Below are 17,101 nucleotides of genomic sequence, written 5' to 3'. Positions count from 1 at the left end.
TTACCTACACTTGCAGCCAATTCACCCCCTCTCTCCCTACATTCTCCCAAACTGTAAGAGACCTAGGTGTCACCCTTGACCCCCAATTCAGCCTTCAGAAATTTATCTCCTCCACCATCAAAGACTGTTACTACAAACTACACACTCTCAAAAAACTTAAACCCCTTCTGCATTTTAACGACTTTAGAACTGCCCTACAAGCCCTTATATTATCCAAAATAGACTACTCAAACACTTTGCTCCTAGGTCTCCCGAAGAACAGCCTTGCCCCTCTTCAACTACTTCAAAATGCAGCTGCACGTGTATTAACCGGCTCCCGTAGAAAAGAACACATCACACCTGTTCTCAAACAACTTCATTGGCTTCCCATCACTGCCAGAATCCAGTTTAAAACTCTCACCCTCATACATAAAGCAATCCACAATCCTGACATGCTCTGGTTCTCACACAGTTTACACATCTGTTTCTCCTCCAGACCTACTAGAACACCCTACACAGCAAATATTCACACTCCATCTCCCAAACTTTACCACCTAACAACCACCAAACAACGTGCGCTATCCCTAGCTGGACCCTCCCTATGGAACTCTATTCCCACCCACCTACGCCATGAGACCTGCGCCAAAAAATTTAGACAAGATCTCAAGACTTGGCTTTTCACACGAGCCTACACATGAACCCCCCTGCTTGTTACTCCTTCTCCCACACCCCTCCCCCCGCCCCTCAAGCACACTACCTATCTCCCCCCGCCCCCAAGCATACCACCTATTCCCCCTTTCCCCCTCCAAACTCCCCCCCCAGAACTTTTTATTGTAAATAATTTACTTGTATATAATTTTTCATTGCTTATATTTAACCATTTTATTACGCTTATATATTTGTACAGTATTTTCCATCCGTTTTCCCCCTTCTTCCCACTACCCAATTCTCTTATCTGTTTCATTGTAAAGCCCTGTTGGCCAGTTTATGTTACATGGAAACCGATGTGATGTTTGCTTAACAAATGTCGGTATACAAAAATTTTAAATAAATAAAAAAATAAATAACTCATTTGTACTGTTTTGGTTTTTTTTTTGTTTTCCTTTTGCCCCATTTTTGCCCCAAACTTACATCTGGCCCTAAATCTAACAAAGCTAGAAAGGTTTAATACTTGAAAAGTTTAGTGGCCCTAAGTTGCTATTTAGATAGTTTCGTTTCTGCTGTGGTGAATAAAAGTGCTGATGAGAAGGAAGTGATAAAGAAATTGCTCTGACTCACACTTCTTGACCCTCAGTTCATCACAGAAAAAGTCCAGGTTGATACTGCAGTCAAGAAACCATGTCCGCCTCCTGTTTCTTCCAGATGTGCGTTCCAGTGCTGCTTCTAACAGGTGAATAGCAAGATATGATCAGCGTAAAAGGTTGGGAGAGTTAGAGGGAGGGGGTCGAATGGGGACAATGCAATAATTTGACCCTGAATCTGTTCACAATACCTTCTTTTACCAACACGTTAGATGTCAGATCATAAATATTAGTATTTGACTTTTACAATGTTTTTATACTCATGTCCTTTAAAAAAAAATGCACTATTTTACTAGACAAAGAGAATTCAACTACGATTTAAGAAACAATTGATAGAAGTTTTGTTAATGAAGCAGAGATAAACCCGTGGTGTCTTCCCTTTATGCAGCATTAAGACAAAGAGACAAATTGCAGCGTCAAAATTTTATTAAACAAGTGGAAACACTGTAGTTTGCCTCTTTGTTATCTTTATTGCTGCTTTATAGCTGAATAAAGAAATTTACAGTAATACACTTGTATTCAGAAATTGTAACAGGAAGCAAGTTATAACTTCTGTGCCATACATAACACGTGTATGCCCAAGGCAAGGGAGAGGAGGAGCAGTTTAACTCTGTGTAGAGTTTTAGGAGAGAAAACTTAAGTTATTAAAATGTTTCTATGCCAGGCCTACAGCTATGATAACTGTAGTATGAAAAAGGAACAATTAGGGAGAGATTGTAGCTTAACAATAGATCCTGTCTTCAGAGCTGGCATGAGCTTCCTCTTTCATGGTGCTCTGCAGACCCGGAGGGCTGATGGGGGCCTGATGTTCTAGGGGTGTCTCTAATGGAGCTGGTGAGATCGGTAATTCCGCTTGCTTGCACCATACTATGGAATGCTTCAATATGCAAACATTTCGACAGGCGCAACACCGTGGATTTCTGCTCTGCTTCGCACAAACTGGGATAATGCCTGCATTGTTTTTTGTTTTTTTTTTGTTTTGTTTTTTTTTTACTCTGTGACCCCCTATGTGCTCCTGTTTTTAATTTATTCAGCAGGTTCCCCAGTATCTGGGCTGGAAGTGAGAGGGCTGGCGGGCCAGTCCCTAACTTTACCCTGCAATTACACTGTTGCTAATAAAGAAATGAGCACCGTGTGTTGGGGACGGAAAGTCTGCCCTATTAGCGGATGCAATGATGAAATTCTCAGGATGGATGGACGGAGGATAACAAGCTTAAAAGGAAGCCGGTACCAGTTCCACGGGAATCTCTCTGAAGGGAATGTATCCCTCACCATAGAAGACATAAGCGAGGCAGACAGCGGAGAGTACTGCTGCCGTGTGGAGATCCCTGGCTGGTTTAATGATCTGAAACAAAGTTATGTCTTGATAATAGACAGAGGTGAGCAGAGCTACCGCTTTATCTTCCTTGCAAGTTCAGTGTGAAATGCCCCTGTTTAAGAGGGGCAGGATCTGTAAAGATAAATGTCAAATGTTGATGTAGAAAAACTGAAAATGCCAACACCAGGCCTGGATTTCGCAGCAGCCACACTAGGGCTCTTCCTAAGTGGGCAAAACTCTGAGGGCAGCAGCAGGAGGTGCAAAGGATTTACCAGTGGCTGCCTCCTTTTAATGAGGCCCTTGGGATCAAAGTGAGGGCAGCTCACCAGGGCCGATGGGGAAGGCTGCCACCGTCGCCTCCTTTCTGATGCAGCCCTCAGTCTCCCTCCAATAGAAGAGTGGCGCCAGCACCCATCTAACCTATTCCTCCTAGCACTGGGGCTTCTCTCATGGGTGGTTCAAACAGCTGAGCTGTGAACCGTGCAGGAAGAACAGGTTAGAAATGCCAGAACATCAGTGCTGCTCTCCTGCTGGGGCCATAGAGATAGAAGGACGGGAGATGAGGGAGGGAGGGAGGGATGGAAGCTGCAGAAGACAGGAGGAGAAACTTTGAAGCTCTGGTGGGAAGGGGTGGGGAACTATGCGAGTGGGTAGGGGATATGAGCAAGAGAAGGGGGGCAGGGTGCGATAAAGAGGAGGCTGAAGGGTGGGTAGGGGTTAAGAGATGGTGTGAAGAACCTGGAGGTCTGGGGAGGGAGTGAGAAGATAGAAATGGGAGGTAGGTGGTGGTGGGGGAGATGACAGGGAAGGAGCTGGCACTGGTGAGGGGATGGGTGGCAGATGAAAGTAGATGAGGGCTGGGGAGGAGTGAAATGGGGGGGGGGGAATGGGAGGATAGTGAAGAGGGTGAGATGGAAAGTTGTTAGGCAAGAAGTGAAAAGGAGAGGAGATTGAGGACTGGGAAAAACAATGGGGATAAGAGACTGAGGTGGGATGGGGTGGTGGAGGAGTAAAACCAAAGCTGAGGGAGGGGGTGGGGGTGAAAGTCCTATAGATGACACAATAGAGAAAACATTAAATCTAGCTAACATGTACCTAAGCATTATAAAACAACTACAGACACAAATGGAACTTGTTATTAATATTGATAAAACAGAATTTCTTCACCTAGAATGGAAAAAATACTGAGATCAGCCAAACCTCAATAATCCTCAAAGACAACCAGAAAATTGAACTAGCTGGAAAAGTCCGTAACCTTGGAATAATAATGGACCCTGAAATCAATCTAAAACAGCACATATCACTAAAAGTAAAGGAAGGAAATGCAAAACTCATGGTACTCAGAAAACTAAAACCACTACTAACTCAAAATGATTTCCGAACAATTCTACAGGCACTAATTTTCTCCAGCACGGATTACTATAATGCCCTGCTGCTAGGACTACCAAATACTACGTTAAGACCACTTCAAATACTTCAGAACACAGCAGCTAGAATACCAACCGGAAAAAGGAGGAGGGACCACATAACCGAAACCCTAGCAGAACTACATTGGTTACCGATTGAACACAGAATTAAATACAAAACCCTATGTACCATCCATAAACTAATTCATGATGAGAAATCAGACTGGCTAAACACAGCATTACGGGTACACGTCCCACACAGAAATCTTCGATCAGCAAATAAAGCACTCTTAACCATTCCATCAGTTAAAACAGCAAGACTAACCCAAGTGAGGGAAAGGGCCTTATCATTAACAGGACCCACAATTTAGAACACAATGCCTCCAGAGATCAGATTACAAAGTGATCTCAAGGCATTTAAGAAAAGTTTAAAAACATGGCTTTTTAAACAGGCATTTTACAAGGAGACGGGAGAATATAAATTACTCAGGAATAAGCAGATAAGCACCAACACACAGTAATTAGGACAATACAGTAGAGTAGTCTATGAACCCCACATCACAACTAGCATATTGATAACACTAGTATGATAAATTTACCTGTAAAAGTACTTTCAGTACACTCTGTCATGACCCACTTCTCTAAAAATTATTTTGTCTAATGATATATTGTAACCGGATCTTTGACGGCACCTGTTAGAATGTACTATAGTACACTTTCACCTACATTAATTTATGTGCCTACATGTAAACCGTTGCGATGGTATTTAACTTAGCGACGGTATAGAAAAGATTTTAAATAAATAAATAAATAAATAAATAAATGCAAGAGAAAACATTTGGAAAGATGGCAAGGAGAGAAGCGGGGTAAAGGGATGGGAGCATATGAAAGGCAGGGGTAACTAGAGGGGATGAGAGGGTGGAAGGGAGTGAGAGATAAAAGGTATGATCAGGAGAAGAGAAAGAAGACTGAGCAGGAGGGACAAAGCAAGAAAGACTGCAGTTGGGAGGGAGAATAAGGGAGCCAGATAGCTAGAAATTGGTGAGGGGAGCTTAAAATCTAGCTATGAGTGGATAAAGAGGCAAAGAAAAGAGAAATGGAGAAAAACAAGGGAAAGATTAAATCACAGACAGAAATATGGGAGGAGAGTGAAGAAATGGAAAGGAGACCCTGGAAAAAGAATTAGGTGAAAAGACCAACAAGAGAAAAGCAGAAATAAGGACTGAGAAAAATAAAACACAATTCGAAAATAACAAAGGTAGCAAAAAGCATTATATTTTCAGTTTAGTGACTGTGCATCTCTTGTACTTTGCACAGTACAGGAGGAAATGTGTTTTTGTTTCTGAGTCTCCAGCGCTGCACTGCATGCAGAGTGTGGTTTATTGGCGTTTCCTTTTCAGAATTTGTCTGCATATTTTTACATTTCTAATGTGTAGTCACTTATTCCGTATTTGGTATCTGCTTGTGTCCTGTGTGTGTGACCAAGACGAGGGATTCTGCTGGTGTGTAGGTTCTATAAAGGGAGCTATAGCAGTCCAACTTGTTGTCTTTTTCCAGTAGGAGGTGTCAAGACCAACCCAACAGGGGGTGCATGGCCCAGAGCAAAGCAGTCCAGCAGAGGGTGGGGGGTGGGTCTCTCTGAACCATCTGACACTAGCCCACTATTAATCCCCAGCCAGCACGCTCCCCCCTCCCCTCCAAGACCTCAGGAAGCATACCTACTACTCCCCCTCCAGCCTCTAACCCCTAATCCTCCCAGAGACCTGGGTGACCTTGATTGCTTAGTGCTTCCTGTGTCTTCTGGACTTCAAAGGCTAGTGACACTGCCTCCCCCCCCTCCATGTTATCAGGCGCTGCTTCCGTGGCTGACTCCTCCTCTTTCCACCGGTACAGCACTTCCTATGTGTGAGCCAATGCATAGTTGATGATGCCACACCTTCCCCTTCCGCGGACTAACGGGGGGGGGGGGGGGGGGGGGGAGGGCTGCCAGCGCAGCATGGCCTGCTTCTTCCTGCACCGGCTGAAATGCATAAGACAGCCCTGGGAGCTGTTATTTATTTATTTATTTATTTATTTCAAATTTTTATATACCGGCATTCGAGACAGCAGTCACATCATGCTGTCTCGTTATGTTATGTTATGTCTCGTTATGTTATGTTATGTTATGTTATGTTATGGCCTGCTGTAATATTTGCTGTGTTGCCTTTTGTAGAAGGAGGGTTCCTGCTTAAGTGTCCTGGCAGTCTGTGCTCTCGTGGTGTGACAGGACTGCTATATAGGTTCCGAGTGTCTTGTCTTTTTTTGCTGGGTTTTATATTACCTCACAATCAGGCCGATACAGTAAAAGTTGCAGGAGAGCGGGTGAGTCGCTCAGGCGACTCGCCTGTGCACGCGCGATTTAGTATTCAAATGAGGGCCTGCGGTAAAAAGAGGCGCTAGGGACACTAGTGCGTCCCTAGTGCCTCTTTTTTGACAGGAGCAGCGGCTGTCAGCGGGTTTGACAGCTGATGCTCAATTTTGCCGGCATTGATTCTCAAACCCGCTAACAGCCATGGGTTCGGAAACCGGCAAAATTGAGTGTCTGGTTTTCAACCCTCGAGCTGATTTTAAATTTTTATTTTTTTTTAATTATTTTTTACTTTTGGGACCTCCAACTTAATATCGCCATGTTATTAAGTCGGAGGGTGTACAGAAAAGCAGTTTTTACTGCTTTTCTGTACACTTTCCTGGTGCCGGCAGAAATTAACGCCTACCTTTGGGCAGGCGTTAATTTCTGAAAATAAAATGTGCGGCTTGGCTGGAGTCGCACGGGAATAACTAATAGGGGCATCAACATGCATTTGCATGTTGTGGGCACTATTAGTTTCGGGGGGTTGGCCGCGCGTTTGACGCGCTATTACCCCCTTATTGAATAAAGAGTAAAGCTAGCGCGTCCAAACGCGGGTTAACAGTGCGCTCCACCGGAGCGCCCTGTACTGTATCAGCCTGAATGTGCCTGGTAATGGAGGAAGTCTGTGTTGCTATTACTTAGGTGGCACAAGAATTTGAATATACCTTTATTTTATTTGGTGAGGTGTAAGGGGAAACCTTTAAATTGTGCTCTGCACCCATTATAGGGGGAGAGTTTCTGTGGATGCACAGTATCTGTTTACAGAGCAGGAGCTGCAGCGTTTATATGGACCCCATACTTCATTTGTGTTGTCTGACATTCCAGGAAGGAGATGGTACCAATAGAGCCTAGGGGTGTCTAAAACCTCAATCCGCCCCTGGTTAACACCATCAGAAAAAGGAGCTGCCGACACAGCACGACAAATGCTGTAATTCATTTGAAATCTTCAGCCACAAATCATTATCCAGCGTAGGAGGAGGGGGGTGAACTGAGCCAGAGCAGATCTGAAATTCAGGGGTCTGACTTATTTTGTACTTTGTGACTTGCTTCAGCCTTTGATCTGGCTAAAGGAGGTGCAACAGATTCCTGTTATTTGATCCTGCATAGGGCATTAGAAATTCATGAGGCAGGTTCCTACTTTCTGGGTGTATGCTGAAAAATCTGGGCAGCAGCTGTACAGCAGGAGATACATAAAAAATTCACCATCAGCCATGAATTTCATGACAGCAGAGACTCAAGACGGATGCTGTGACAAATAGTGATTCAAAATACTTGTGTATTACGAAGTCAATGGCTAATTTTGCAGGACTTTCCCAACTCGCTGCCAGTATGCACGGCGCGGTGCTAGAGCAGGGGTTCTCTCCCTCCACTCTGGTTTTCAGGATAGTCCCAATGAATATGCATGAGAGGTCTGTATGCAAATCTCTCTCATGCATCTTCATTCTGGGTATCCTGACAACCCCCAGTGCCAAGGACGGGGTTGAGGACCTCTGCGCCAGAGGATTCCAAGGACCTGCACTGCCCAGCACGGGGGCTTGAAGACGACCCAGGGGTTACCCAGAAAAGGTGGAGTCTGATGAGCAGAGAATAACTTTTCGCTTTCAATTAATATTTCTCATAGAATGCGAGCTAGAGAACAGGAACATTTAAAAGCGCATGATTTGATTTTCCACAGACGCAGGCTTATTTCTCTTTTTTTTTTGGCGTTTCCGATTCTAGCCCCAAACAAGAATTCGACCCCAGATCCTGGAAAGAAGACATGCGAACACTGTACAGGTAAAGATGCTGGAGAGTGGTACGCTGGAGCCATCAATCAACAGTTAAAAGATAATCAGTTTAAGGCTCCACCCCCGCAATTAGCAGAATTCCTTTTCTAGTCCATGCCACAAATCTACTGCGTGCAAAAATGACCATGACTGTAGGAAAGATCAAACCTTGTACTTTGGACCAGTCCAGTAGCAGTGCTGCTCACCGCCATGCAAGGGGGGGGGGGACGGGGGACGACCTGGGTTCAATTCCCCAGCCCGGCTCGATCTGGGGATGCTGAGGAGGCGGCGGCGTGCATGGCCCCGGCGGAGGTGGTGGAGGGGATCCCAGCCATTGTTGCAATGACAAACACGCGAGGGGCTGGATTCAGGTTCCGCAGTCACCGGGTTACTCGGGGAGCCTCGGCTCCTGGCCCCAGGACCATCGCCACCGTGACCCGTGCTAGGTAAGTTGGGAAGGGATCGAGGGACAAATTCGATGGGTAGCTGCAATTGAAGGTTCAGCTCTGGTTCCCATCTCAGCCAAAACCCCACCAAAAAAAAAAAAAAAAAAGACTTTTGAGGAAAGTAGGGGTTTCTCCCCCGCCCCCTTTTCCGTCAGCCTTGGTTTCCAACTTCCATGCATGCAAAACACAACCCATGCAAGCTTAGCTTGGAAGGTGACCCGAGCTGAATAAGGTCTAATCCTGCAGCCATCTTCAGTGCCTGCTCATTAATTCATACCGAGAACTCGGCTTTTAAGGTCAGGATATTCTGTGCCAGTTTTTGAATGGGGGGAAAAGGGAGGACAAGGTTCCAGCAAAAGGAAATTATAATGCGGCAAAAAACTGACCAGCAAAAGAAAATAAAGAGGTGGTAGTGGATGGTGGGACATGCAGATAGACTTTCAAAGCCGTTTGATACTGCCCTTCTGACATATATATATGCAGTATTTTTTTTTTAATGTGTGACTGTGGTCAGCAGTGATAAATATATGGATAAGCATTCTTTGTAGAGATGTGAATCGTGTCCTCGATCGTCTTAACGATCGATTTCGGCTGGGAGGGGGAGGGAATCGTATTGTTGCCGTTTGGGTTTTAAAAATATCGTGAAAAATCATTAAAATCGTGAGCCAACCCCCTAAAACCCACCCCCGACCCTTTAAATTAAATCCCCCACCCTCCCGAAACCCCCCCCCCCCCCAATGCTTTAAATGACCTGGGGATCCAGCGGTGGTCCAGAACGGCGGCGGTCCGGAACGGCCCCCTCAATTGAATCCTTTTGTCTTCAGCCGGCGCCATTTTGCAAAATGGCCACCGCAAAATGGCGGCGGCCATAGACAAAAACGATTCGACGCAGGAGGTCGTTCCGGACCCCCGCTGGACTTTTGGCAAGTCTTGTGGGGGTCAGGAGGCCCCCCCAAGCTGGCCAAAAGTTTCTGGGAGTCCAGCGGGGTTCAGGAAGCGATTTCTTGCCGCGAATCGTTTTCCGTACGGAAAATGGCGCCGGCAGGAGATCGACTGCAGGAGGTCGTTCAGCAGGGGTTCCGGACCGCCGCTGAACGACCTCCTGCAGTCGATCTCCTGCCGGCGCCATTTTCCGTACGGAAAACGATTCACGGCAAGAAATCGCTTCCTGAACCCCGCTGGACTCCCAGAAACTTTTGGCCAGCTTGGGGGGGCCTCCTGACCCCCACAAGACTTGCCAAAAGTCCAGCGGGGGACCGGAACGACCTCCTGCGTCGAATCGTTTTTGTCTATGGCCGCCGCATTTTGCGGCGGCCATTTTGCAAAATGGCGCCAGCTGAAGACAAAAGGATTCAATTGAGGGGGCCGATCCGGACCGCCGCCGTTCTGGACCACCGCTGGATCCCCAGGTAATTTAAAGCATTTGGGGGGGGGGTTCGGGAGGGTGGGGGATTTAATTTAAAGGGTCGGGGTGGGTTTTAGGGGGTTTTAGTGTGCCGGTTTTCCTGCCCTCCCCCTTCCCCCGATTTACGATTTTTTAACGATAAATCGGGGGAATTGGTATTGTATCGTGGCCCCTAACGATTTTTGACGATTTAAAATATATCGGACGATATTTTAAATCGTCAAAAAACGATTCACATCCCTAATGATCACTATACAGACACAAATCCCACTGTAAATAGGATAACGTTCATGCCTTTGTGTTTTTTTTTTGCTGTTTTAAATATCTTATTCTTCACTATTCCCTTTAAACAGGTGCTGGGGATTTCATCTCAACCTCTCCCACAGTCTCTCCATGGAGGATTTCAGATCCTGGCCAAAACTCCCTCAATCCTGTAAGCATCCTTCTCTCTGCATTTTCCCTGCAGTATTCCATGAGCCATGAGTGTCGCTGCTACTTCAGAGTTTAGGCCCTTGCTCTAATGTTAATATTAAAGAAAGGTGAGAAAGCCATCGTTACCCTGCTGTTAGATAATGCTAATACCTACGCGTATGATGGTTAGATGCCTGACATGTTTCTGTAAATATAAAAAAAAACCCCACTCTTTTTCCTCTTTTCTGCATCTTCAAATTATTATCTTAACTATACATGCCTGGCTTCTCTTGGGTTAATGAGTTTAACAATTAATGATCAGCCAGTAAAAATGAAGAGGATAAAGTATGATCCATACTAGGTATAATATAGAGAATTTATTGCCCTTGCCTGCATCAGGAATAGATATATAACATGTTATTACCCTGCTACTAACATTAGGAATCTACGGCACAAGGCAAGCTCTCTTTCATGTCCCGTATACTACTTTGAAAGGAAACCTATAAACAGCTCTTCAGATCCGTTCTATGTAGAGGAAGCATTGCGTGAGGGCTGAGCAATTATTTTCTTATTTCTGTCTCTTCCTAATCCCATTCCTCATTATGCTGCCACAGCACGTGATCCTCGAAAGCTCCCATCCTCCACCGGCCCAGTCCCAGAGGTTGAATGTGGCTCTATTTCTCTGTGTGGCAGGACTGCTTGTTCTGCTCCCGCTGAACCTGCTCTTCCTCAGAAGTAAGTACTGTGTAGAAGCAGTGTTGCACCGAGAGACAGCTGCTCTACCATTGCTTTGGATTGTGCTTGGTGCAGAACCTTTCCAGGGATTGTACGAAGTTCATTAATCTCTCTCTCCCCCCCCCCCCCCCCACTCACACACATAATAGGAAATCCTTTAACCCCCTCCATACTTGTCTGTCGTGTCTTTTTATTTTGTGGGTTGGTTTGGTTGGCAGTGGTTCCCTCCTGCTCAGTCGCACATAGTATTGGAATCTGGTGCTGTGAGCCTTCAAATTCAACTACTCGGGGATACGTCCCCGATTTTAAATCCCCTCCCAACTTAGTCGCGTCATTGCAGTGACGGGCCTTGTCTGGGGCACCGTGCACCAGGGTCTGCAAGCTAGAAGGACATCGCCTACAAGACAAGCCCCTCTTTGCTGCGTTATGGACGGCAGGTGCCCCCGCAGTAGTGGCAGCCATCTTTCCTTCTTCCCTGGGCTTGAATGCTCTTGATTCCAGCCAGCCCCACCCTAATGAGGGGATTCAAATCCAAGTCTTCCATGCCGCACCGCATAACGTGATTTTCTAGGCATTGATGGCCCAAAATTGATCTTCAAGTTTGTGCTTCAAAAAAAAAAAAAAAAAAAAATTAGGCAATGGCTAGACTTGTGCCAGAGCAGTGACGAGAGTCAGCTGCCTCCCCAGAATCCCAACACCAGCATCCATCTCTGGTGCCACTTCCCAGACCTCTAACGCAAGCTCCACCCGAACCGCCACTGCCTTTTCCCGTTTGGACCTCATGGCTGCCGGCAGCTCTAAACGCGACGGTGACTCATGACCGTGGGTCCCAGCAATGACTTGCAGTGGTCCCCGACAACAGTGGTAGCAGCTTGTTACCCCCACAGAATTTTGCTGCCAAAGGCACAGGCCTAGCAGCCTTGTGCAGAAATCCAGGCCTGCTGTTGCTTAAAAACTCCTCTCACTAAAGGGTAGTTCATGAACTGGATACCAAGCGACAAGGTGTACAGCATAAGTCACAGATTCGCAGGAATCTGACAGGAGCCACATTGCGAACACTTCTGTTGCACTTCTGGAGCTGGTCTGCAGCCGCCAACTTATTTAGCATAGGCCATCTATGCTGGGATTTGAACCAGTGGCCTAGTGATGAGCCTGCAAATAGTCTTCCTGACCTCCTTCCTCCCTCCCACCGTGGGACCTAGGCAACTCTGAGCCAACTTGGCAGTGAAAGGGCATGCCAAGGTGCTCTAGTCAAACACCAGCCAGCCCCTACAATTTGGGCTTCAATGGGATGGAGCGCCAGAGAGAAATCATTGCATTATCCCTACTTGGCAGAATCCCTTTAAAACCAAGACCAAGGAAACACTACGTTTTGGCTCTCAGTATGACATATGGACAGCTACTGTGCAGGATTTACTATGTAGGAGTATTCAAGGCCCTAATTAACTGCCAGGGTAATTATAATAATTCTAGTAACAATTTTTTATCTTACTAGTACTAAGTGCAATCATCAGAAATGAAGAGTGATCACTTATTTATCCTGAGGACTGGCCATGTAGCAGGAAAATGAAAGCAGCACAGCATTAAAGCAGGATAATAAAAACATTATTTAAAGCAGTCACTGATGGTTTAACACTATTTTAATCTTAATTTGTAATTGTCTGATGATATTGAAGCGGCTGGTTTCAGCCGCCTCTGAGAATTTCCGTCTGCTGCCAGGCTGAGCGCTGAAGGGGGAGGGGAGGAGGCCCTGCTATTGAATCGGCCGGGACAGTGCCTGACCCCGATTACCTGTCCCAGATATGGCCCTTTGAAGCCCGGCAATGAATGACAGAGGGAACAGGCTGGGAGGCCGAGTTGGCCCAAAGAATGCGCAGTTAAAAATTAAATTTAGAGCAGGCAGGATTACACCTCGAATCCCTTGAATCTCCCAAGGAAGATGGTTTATAGATTGAATTTCTGAGCGAGAGAGAGGAGAAGATCAGACACTGAATAACTAAAAGGGGACGGGATTAAAGATTGGGTAATCAAACAAGGGTGAGGTTTAACACTAATCCCCTTCTGGAACAATCTGTCATTTCCCATTGTCAAGGGTTTTTATAACAGTTTCTGCTTTCCCCCTCCCCATGATTTAAGAAATGTACTTTCTGTTTGAATAATCCTTAGGATGTAACAAGAAGAAAGAGAAGACAGAAGAGAAGGCAAGGTACAGAGGGACTGGGGGGGGGGGGGGGGGCTGCTTTCTGCACTGAAATAGGTCCCACCGTGGGGAACTAATTTTGGGGACACTTCCCACATGCTCGTCAACATTTCTTTAGATTTTGATTCAGCAGGGCCTTTTCCCAGCCACACACAGAACTGGAGAGCATGCTTAGGGAATCAGGCTCTACGTGTTGTTCTTTCCTTTATAAGGCTGGCCGAGTGGGTGATCCCTTGGTGTCTGCCTTAATGCATGGGGCGATCTGTCTACTTCTCTGCTGTCTCAGACCATTGCCATTAATCTGATTGGTTTAAATATTGTTTCAGCTTTGGAGTGCACAGAATTGTGCAGGCAGCTGTTCTTGCACACCTTGCGTTACATGCTTATGGTTTTTTGTTTTTTAGAAAGGAAAATTATATTTTTGGCACAAAATTAATCTGTGTGTGCTACTAGAAAAATAATGAAAAAGCCTGTTTATTGTTCAATGGTGCGAAACCACACAAAGAGAAGAAATATTCCCTATCAATTAAAAACAAATATTACCAAATTATTTTTGATCAGTGACTCCATTCTATTTTGCTGAGCCTCTAGGGGCGATCATGTTTGAAGCAATGTCACAAATGAGCTGAGCAGCTGAAACCCAATTGGTTTAGGGGTGGGCACTTCCGGTCCTCGAGGGCCACAAACCAGACTGGTTTTCAGGATATCCCTAATGAATATGCATGACATAGATTTGCATACAACTGAGGCAGAGTGCATGCAAATCTCTCTCATGCATATTCATTAGGGATATCCTGAAAACCAGTCTGGTTTGTGGCCCTCGAGGACCGGAAGTGCCCACCCCTGGTTTAGGCGGTGAGTAACTGATGTCCTTTGTGACATCACAGCTACAATAAACCAATCAGAGATGGCAGGTAAATTGTTAGTCCCTTGCTGTCATGGCTGCCCTTCTGTCTCTGCCCGAGGAGAACTACAGGGGAGCAACAAAACTTACAACATTATTTAAATGCTAAAGGGTTGGTATTATGGTTTGCTGCATGCACTTTTGAAATATTCCGCAGTACACAGAAGGTACGAACTTCTTTTAAGTGACGTCAGCTCAGTGGAGGTAGCAAACTGAGATTCAAGGTCAGGTGAGCAAGGGTCATAATGGTCAGGTTTTAATTTCTGGAAATAATTTCAGACTGTATTGAAACTTCAAAGCTGTGGAGAGAGAGGGATGAAATTGGTGGAAATAATAAATTTTCTTTTCTGCACAAAATCACAGACAGTAATGACCAAAGCAAACAACTGGTTGCATAAAAGAGCCATGTTGGCCTGCTCTGTTTTGCTAACTTTCCTGGTCATGCACGTCTTACCCTTTGCTTTCCTTTTTGAAGGGCATTTCCAAGCACTCAAGTTAATTTTGCATCCATATGCACATTTACATGACGGATGTACTTTGTTGCAACTTGCTGAGTTCAACACTGGTTACTTAACTTTTGCATAAGCAACTCGTGAGGAAGCAGCTTTGTTCTTCCAACAGGATGGCCTTGGCAGCCTGTTAATCTATTCTGGTCTAAATTTAAAAGAAAAAAAAAAAAAAAGACCCCTTTTGCTCTGGTTGCTGAGTTTCTTTCCCTGCTAGGCCTGGTCCATCTCCGTCCCCTGGCGTGCCAGCTGCATGCCTAGTCCCGTAATTGGGGGATCTGCAGCGCCTGCCTTCCCCTTCTCCCCAACGCCCATTACCGCATAAAACATGAATTTACCCCTTCCTAAACGGTTCCAAGGATGGGATCGTCCCCACCCTCTCGGAGCCGCAACGAAGCTAAAGTGGGAGTGTTAGATTCAGGCTTTGCCTGCCAAGGACCGTATGGCGGCTCGCACACAAGTTAATGGAAATGCTCCGATGGTAGCACCGGGCTTTGGAATGTGCTCAGGAGCCGGGCGATAAAAACACCAGGGGAACTATCGGGGCGCCTGGGTAAAAACAGAAAGTGAAGGCGCTCACCTGCGAGGTGCATGCCAAGCATCAGCGTTGGAAGTGTGCACGTGCACGCGGGAGCAGTCATTGCTTGCTCTTTCCTTCTGTGCAGAAAGTAAAGGCGTTTTGCACTTTTTTTTTTTTTTGGCCAGTCCTTAGATCTGGACCTTAATATCCCTATGTCTCTTTAGATCAGGCTTCATTCCTCCTCTAACCCATCTCTGACCTTCTTGCTCATGTCATGCGCTTGAAATTGTGACTTAAGTTGCAGATGTGCACCTTTGTTACAGTGCTACAGGAATGTTGGATTTTGCTTTCTGAATATGTTTAAGACGATTCTCTTCGGAGTTTTACTCAATGCCTTGGTGCTTAAACTTTTCATACTAACCATTAAATCAATCTCTCCACAGTCCCCTGTTTGCATTAAACAGGGAATCTGAGCATATATCAGCACTGCAAGCTGGAAACCAAACAGAAGATAACATCTATATAATGGAATAATCAAATGATTTGATCAGCTGGTTAAAAAAACCCCCAAACATTTCTGTAATGTCCGTGCAGAGGTTATGGATGGATCTTCTATACAGAGGTTTCTACATCTCTTCCTTTGCACCTTTCGGTTTCCTGCCCTATCTTTTTTGAACTATCTCAGAGTAAATTGGTTTCTTGGACGCTAAAGGCACCAACTCATGCATCAACTTCCCTGGATACGGAACATACAAAATCAGTGATCAAGTCAACCTCTGCAGCTATGAATTAACAACAATGCCAGTCTCTCCTTATGTTGCTCTGCACCCTGAACCCCAAGTTCTCAAAATGCAGGAACAATACCTTATACTGAAGTGCGAGAGGGAAATGCTTTGCTTTGAGAGTTTTAAATTGGAAAGGACTGGAGTGAAGGTTTTGTTCTAATGCATTCCCCCCCCCCCCCCTCAAAATGATAAATCTGGATAAAGCAGGCTAAAATATTGGGCTACAGCAGTTCTTCTCAATGCTTCAGTAGGAGTCAAGACTATTTCAACTAGACAACATTAAGAGGATACCTGAATCGTGGGGTTTTTTTTTTGTTTTTTTTTGGGGGGGGGGGGGTTGGATCTTTCTTGAAATAAAACAAGACTGGCAACTGAGCTTGGGCAAATATTGGATGTAGCACATAGGGGATCCTCTGTTTCTCATTTCCAGAGGTCTCTGTATCTTCTTGTGGTTTCTCTCTGTCTCTAGAACCGGCTGTTCTGACCTGGGAATGCAGGGCCAGGAGGCGTTGGGCAGAAGTGCCATCCTGGGCCCCTCACAACCCACTCTTGTAGGGGAGAGGGTGGAGCTGTAAAAGGGTTTGATGTTCGGGAGCCCTCTCTCTCCTTCCCTTCTGCGTTTTACTAACATCACCTTTATTATTAGGTGCTCTGATCACTGCATAGACCCAAGAAAATCGTGCATTTGCCTGTATGATTTGTTCTTAATTTCTAATTGTTTTGTATGGAAACTAATAAAAATAAGTATAAAAAAATAAGACTCTGAAATCTCCTTTTAATTATTAGATCTGGCTGGCTGCTGCTGGGTGCCTTATCTGGTTGTTGTAGGTCACTAAAATAACAGAGATAACAAAGGTGCAATGGACATGCTGAACATTTACCCAGAGACCACAAACTGCAGAAACCACACTTAGGGCCTGACTCACTAAGCTGTCTTTTCACAGAATCGTGAACTCAGGCCTGCCGTGCATCTGCTCTCTGAACTATCTCACTTGTCCCTTGAAACTGAAAGTCACTTGACAGCTGTAGT

At 45.5% G+C, this 17,101-nt stretch overlaps 1 protein-coding gene across 2 annotated transcripts; it reads left to right on the top strand.

Moving 5' to 3' along the window:
- Nucleotides 1–1,265: 1,265 nt before the first annotated feature.
- LOC115079770 (hepatitis A virus cellular receptor 1 homolog) lies at nucleotides 1,266–16,820 on the top strand. 2 transcript variants are annotated; one of them, XM_029583614.1, is made up of 7 exons: nucleotides 1,266–1,369; nucleotides 2,318–2,659; nucleotides 8,113–8,169; nucleotides 10,364–10,443; nucleotides 11,036–11,156; nucleotides 13,323–13,362; nucleotides 15,730–16,820. In XM_029583614.1, the coding sequence occupies exons 1-7, from the start codon at nucleotides 1,318–1,320 to the stop codon at nucleotides 15,818–15,820; spliced, it is 783 nt and encodes a 260-aa protein (XP_029439474.1). In that variant the 5' UTR covers nucleotides 1,266–1,317; the 3' UTR covers nucleotides 15,821–16,820. The 2 variants fall into 2 exon arrangements, with proteins under 2 accessions (XP_029439474.1, XP_029439472.1); XM_029583612.1 differs by having other exon boundaries at nucleotides 2,315–2,659.
- Nucleotides 16,821–17,101: the final 281 nt, after the last annotated feature.

Source organism: Rhinatrema bivittatum, chromosome 18, assembly GCF_901001135.1.
Source record: "Rhinatrema bivittatum chromosome 18, aRhiBiv1.1, whole genome shotgun sequence".
Classification (NCBI taxonomy): domain Eukaryota; kingdom Metazoa; phylum Chordata; class Amphibia; order Gymnophiona; family Rhinatrematidae; genus Rhinatrema; species Rhinatrema bivittatum.
Note: the sequence above shows the minus strand (reverse complement) of the source record. Positions and strands in the feature narration are given on the sequence as shown.

What these genes read in the sequence shown, in the direction of transcription:
- LOC115079770 (XM_029583612.1), top strand. Translation starts at nt 1,318, where the DNA reads ATGTCCGCCTCCTGTTTCTTCCAGATGTGCGTTCCAGTGCTGCTTCTA. An exon ending in TGTCTTGATAATAGACAGAG is followed by an intron (nt 2,660 to 8,112) that starts GTGAGCAGAGCT and finishes TTCCGATTCTAG; the next exon opens with CCCCAAACAAGAATTCGACC. An exon ending in GACATGCGAACACTGTACAG is followed by an intron (nt 8,170 to 10,363) that starts GTAAAGATGCTG and finishes CCCTTTAAACAG; the next exon opens with GTGCTGGGGATTTCATCTCA.